Source organism: Myotis davidii, unplaced genomic scaffold (genome assembly GCF_000327345.1).
Source record: "Myotis davidii unplaced genomic scaffold, ASM32734v1 scaffold875, whole genome shotgun sequence".
Lineage (NCBI taxonomy): Eukaryota > Metazoa > Chordata > Mammalia > Chiroptera > Vespertilionidae > Myotis > Myotis davidii.
In genome coordinates, this window is record NW_006286244.1 from 1,776,287 (window position 1) to 1,781,547 (window position 5,261).

A 5,261-nucleotide genomic window follows, 5' to 3' on the forward strand; every position below is an offset into this window, starting at 1 on the left:
CCCGACATTCTCGGGGTTTTCTCCCCAACTCCTCATCTGCCTGAAACCATCTGCTTTCTTCCATGCAATTCCCTCCCCCCTTCTCCGCCTTCTCAGCCTGCTCCCCGGACAGCTGGTCCCCAAAGGCATGGCCCTCACCCTCTCTCCCCCTGCTGGCCCCTGGCAGCCTGCATACACCATGCACATGGCCATGACCTCCTGGCAGCCTGCATACACCATGCACGTGGCCATGACCTCCTGGCAGCCTGCATACACCATGCACATAGCCATGACCTCTGGGCAGCCTGCGTGCACCATGCCTGTCTGCCTTGGGCTGGCCTGTAGCGTGTGCGTTTCTCACTTCGTGCAGGAAAGATTTTACCATGCGAGTCCCGGTGATTTTGCGAGTACGTTGATGAAAGCTGGAGACAGTGGAAAGAAGGGAGGGCTTAAGGCAGAAGAAGAGAGAAAGCCAATAGGAGAGTGAAAGTCGGAGAAGAGGGGGTGTTGGAGACAGAATCGGGGAGCAAGCCCTGGACGAGCGGCCGTTGCCCCCTGGTTGTCAGTCCCGTGGGGTCACATAGAGTGTAGATGAAAGACAGCAGAGACGCAGAGCGCGGGCTCACAGAGAGTACACGTGTGACCGTCACCTTGAGGCTTCGTACCTCGGTTTGGCGGGAATCGTAGGAAAGGTCTCAGGGGAGGGTCTTGACAGAACGTCCATGAGCTATCCGGGTGTGCCCCTCAATACGATGATTCCTTAAGCTGTGGGTGTCGAGGAGTCAGGGCGTAGTTCTGTTTTCAGAGAGCATCTCACTCTTCCAGGAGATAGTGGAGGACCCCGCATTCATCCTCGGAGGGGCCACCAGGACGGACATCTGCCAGGGGGAGCTCGGTGAGTGGGAGCGGAGGGAGCAGGGGTGGCAGGTGAGACGGACCGCCCGTGACAGCCAGCGGAGCGGGGGCGGGGGGCAGCAGGACCTCTGGGGTTGGGGGCCATTCCTGCCCCACCTCTGCTCCTCCATCCCTCCTCCCCCAGCCCGCCCGGCTGCTCCGTTGGTGGGAGCCCAGGACTCTTGCTCCCTGGGGTGGAAGTGTCTGGGGTTCAGGGCCCGTGGCTGCAATGGGGGGGTCTGGAATGACACAGAAAACACTGTCTGATATTTGACTTCGTTTTTGTTTGTTTGTTTTTTAAATATATTTTTATTGATTTCAGAGAGGAAGGGAGAGGGAGAGAGAGAGAGAAACATCAATGATGAGAGAGAATCATGCATCGGCTGCCTCCTGCACGCCCCACACTGGGGATCGAGCCCACCACCCCGGCACGTGCCCTTGACCAGAATCGAAACCCGACCTCCTGGTTCACAGGTCGATGCTCAACAACTGAGCCACACCGGCCGGGCTGTCCATTCTCAATGCTGAGAGGACGGACACCCCCCTCTCCCGCATAGCGTGTCCTCATCTGCTGTGAATGGTAACGGAAACCATGATCCCCGACTTCTGTTCTGCAGGCGACTGCTGGCTGCTGGCGGCCATCGCCGCCCTCACGCTCAACGAGAAAGCGCTGGCGAGGGTGGTGCCGCAGGACCAGCGCTTCGGGCCCGGTTACGCCGGGATATTCCACTTCCAGGTGAGCCCTGCCCTTGCCTCTCTGCGTGACGCCTCCAGCTGCCGGGACAGCCCCTGCCTGGGCAACAGCAGCACCCCCGCCACCCCCCGCTCTGTCACCTGTGTGGCGGCCGAGTCCACACTGATTTCAGAGAGGAAGGGAGAGGGAGAGAGGAGAGAAACATCCATGATGAGAGAGAATCATGGACCGGCTGCCTCCTGCATGCCCCACACCGAGGATGGAGCCCGCAACCCGGGCCTGTGCCCTGGCCAAGCAGGTGGGCCTGGGGCAGTTTGGTCGGATGGAGGAAAAGCAAAGTGATGAGTGTCGGCCGTGGGCTGGCCCTGCCGTGGGACCCACCCCGACGTCCGTCCCTCCGTCCGTCCCCACCGCCCGCAGTTCTGGCAGCACAGTGAGTGGTTGGACGTGGTGGTCGATGACCGGCTGCCCACCTTCAGGGACCGGCTGATCTTCCTGCACTCGGCTGACCACAACGAGTTCTGGAGCGCCCTGCTGGAGAAGGCCTACGCCAAGTGAGTGCCGCCCACTCCCTGCCAGCCACCCCTCCGGGGTCGCCCCCTCCTGGGCCTTCCCCTGCCCCTTTCTATGGAGCCCGGAGACTCAGCTCGGGGTCCCTGGTGTGGGTCCCGGGCCCACCTGCTGGGGGTGCACTCAGGGCTGGAGGTGCAAATGAAGAGGCCGGAGCCATTCTGCAACCCCGGGCACAGTGGGGGCCCCTCCCTTGCTCTCCCTGCGTCAGGAATCTGGCCTGGGCAGGGGCTGGGAGGGTGGGCAGAGGGCAGTGCTGATGTGCTGGGAACAGCTGGTCCTGCCACTGCCGCCTCCGCCAAGCGCTGGGCGGCTCACACATCTGGCCACAAACCACGTGGATGTTGACGTCAACGTTTTTCCCCTTCACGATGCTCCTTTTTTTCATTTTTTAAAAATATATTTGTATTGATGTCAGAGAGGGAGAGAGGGAGAGAAACATCCATGAGGAGAGAGAGTCATGGACCCGCTGCCTCCTGCACGCCCCCCATTGGGGATCGAGGTCACAACCCGGGCATGTGCCCTTGACCGGGAATCGAGCGGTGACCTCCTGGTTCCTAGGTCGACGCTCACCACTGAGCCGCGCGGCCGGGCTCCACGCTGTCCTTCCCCTTCCAGGCTGAACGGGAGCTACGAGGCGCTGAAGGGGGGCAGCGCCATCGAGGCCATGGAGGACTTCACGGGGGGCGTGGCCGAGACCTTCGCCACCAAGGAGGCGCCCCAGAACTTCTACGAGATCCTGGAGAAGGCGCTGCAGCGGGGCTCCCTGGTGGGCTGCTCCATCGACGTAAGTCACTCCCGTCCGGGGCACTGCCCTGAGGTCAGAGGTCGGGGCCAGGTGCCCGGCCACCCCCACGAGGAACAGGACTTGCAGCGGGGGAGGGGGTACTCGTTCTAATTAAACGTTCATTTATTTTAATTAAAGCAAAAGCTTTTGTATAAGGTTTTGGGGTGTTTTTTTGCTTGTTCATCCTCACCCGGGGATATTTCCCCATTGATGTTGAGAGAGAGCGGGAGAGAGAGGGAAAGACAGAGAGAGAAACATCGATGTGAGAGAGGCACATCGATTGCTTGCCTCCTGCTTGCACCCCAACCCAGATCGGGGGACCTATAACTATGTGCCTTTGGCCGGAATCGAACTCGGGACCCTTCAGTCCGCAGGCCGATGCTCTATCCCCTGAGCCAAACCGGCCAGGGCTGTTTAATGTTTTTTCAAATGACAAAGGGAAGACATACTTGCCGTGTCAGGTAGCTCGATCCTGAGGTATCTGAAGGCACGTGTCTGTCTGCCTCCCTCAGGCCAGCCCCGCGCTGCCGGGCACACGCCAGGCACAGCCCTAACCCCCCCCCCCCCGCATACAAACGGACACACACATATATGCACACACAGGTGGGCTGGCATGATTTCCCTAAATCGCATCTTACCGCCAATACCTTTTCAAAACTTGCTGTCTTCGCATCGTGTATCGTGCAAAAACATGTCAGTCGATAGAAGGAATATAACAGCATTTAAAGTAATTTCCTTTTTAATATATTCTGATTGATTTCAGAGAGAGGAAGGGAGAGGGAGAGAGAGACAGAAACATCAATGATGAGAGAATCATGGATCGGCTGCCTCCTGCAGGCCCCGCACTGGAAATCGAGCCCACAACCTGGGCCTGTGCCCTGACCGGGAATCGAACCGTGACCTCCCCTGGTTCATAGGTCGATGCTCAACCACTGAGCCACACCAGCCGGGCAAATAATTTCCTTATTTTGATACAAGCGCACACATGGCATTGCACCCCGTGTGTTTTTGAGCTCTACTCAAGTTTCCTGTTTCCTGGGGAACTTATTCTTTGTTAACGAGTGTTCACCCCCCCTGCGTCTCCCAGTGTGTGGCACAGGGTGGCCTGTGCCCCTGCCATGTGCTCCTCGCTGCCCGTTTGGTGCATGCGATTTGGTTCAAGTTCGTGCTCCCGCGTGATGGGGATGGTCAAGTTGTTCTGTTTGGAGGCAGGAGAGCAAACTGACCACTAGAGCCCCAGCTGGGGGTGGGGGGGTCTCCTGACCCGGCAGAGGCGGGGACTTGGCGAATATCACTGCTCGCCGCCCTCGGGCGTCCTGTGTCCCCGTCTCACGTGCCCTGGACCCAGGGCCCTCGCCTCGGGGACAGGGGCGCCTGGGCCGGGCACGGAGCTGGGTCCGGCCGGGGAGCCCAGGCTCCGGCTTGACTCGTACCACGCTGCTGCCCTTTCGTGTTTCAGATAAAAAATTCTGCGGAGTCGGAAGCCCGGACGCCCTTCGGCCTTATTAAGGGTCACGCCTACACCGTGACGGGAATTGACCAGGTGGGTGACATGAGCCCCTGCAGGCGGGTGGATGGACGGGTGCAGGGACAGACTCAACGATGCCGGTCCCCTGTGCTAACTTAGTGCCTTACAGAGGGGTCCCGGGTTCGATTCCCGTCCAGGGCACATGCCCGGGTTGCGGGTTCGATTGCCAGTAGGGGGCATGCAGGAGGCAGCCCCGACCCACGATTCTCTCTCCTCATTGATGTTTCTCTCTCTCTCTCCCTCTCCCTTCCTCTCTGAAACCAGTAAATATATATATTTTTTAAAAAGAATAAAGCCACTTTCAGGCATTCCAGAGACGGTGTCCTTCGAGTTTAAGGGCAGCCCCCCGTCTGGAGAGAAACCCACTCCTTTGCAGACTCGTGTGGACTAATGGCCTGTCCACCACGATTCTACCTCATTCCCCAGACTCAGTGTCACTGCCCTGGGGGTGGGGTGGGGGGGTCGCATGACATCGCGGGCAGCGCTGGCCGCTGGGTGCAGCGGGAATGTGTCCCCAGGTGCCAGCGCACCACGGATGAGATTTGATGTGTCATTAGCGTGTCATTAGCGTGTTGTAGCCCAGAGGCTGGCGGTCGGCAGGCCAGGTGGCCCGCGAGGAATCTGTCATTTCGCATTTCCTGGCGCGTTTATCCTCCAGGTCCACGTCCGAGGCCGGAAAACGGAGCTCATCAGGGTCCGCAACCCGTGGGGGCAGGTGGAGTGGAACGGCGCCTGGAGCGACAGGTCAGTCCGCCCCGTCTCTCTGGTGGATCCCCCCGTCTCTCTGGCGGGTCCTCCCCACCCTCAGC

General features: G+C 59.7%; 1 protein-coding gene across 1 annotated transcript in view; it reads left to right on the plus strand.

The window, feature by feature from the left end:
• The window catches only part of CAPN9 (calpain 9), an 18,303-nt gene that overhangs the window by 6,451 nt on the left and 6,591 nt on the right, over nt 1-5,261 (plus strand). The window contains 6 exon segments of the mRNA XM_015560004.1: nt 805-874; nt 1,491-1,609; nt 1,988-2,121; nt 2,756-2,924; nt 4,384-4,467; nt 5,111-5,196. Coding sequence (XP_015415490.1) covers nt 805-874; nt 1,491-1,609; nt 1,988-2,121; nt 2,756-2,924; nt 4,384-4,467; nt 5,111-5,196 — 662 coding nt within the window.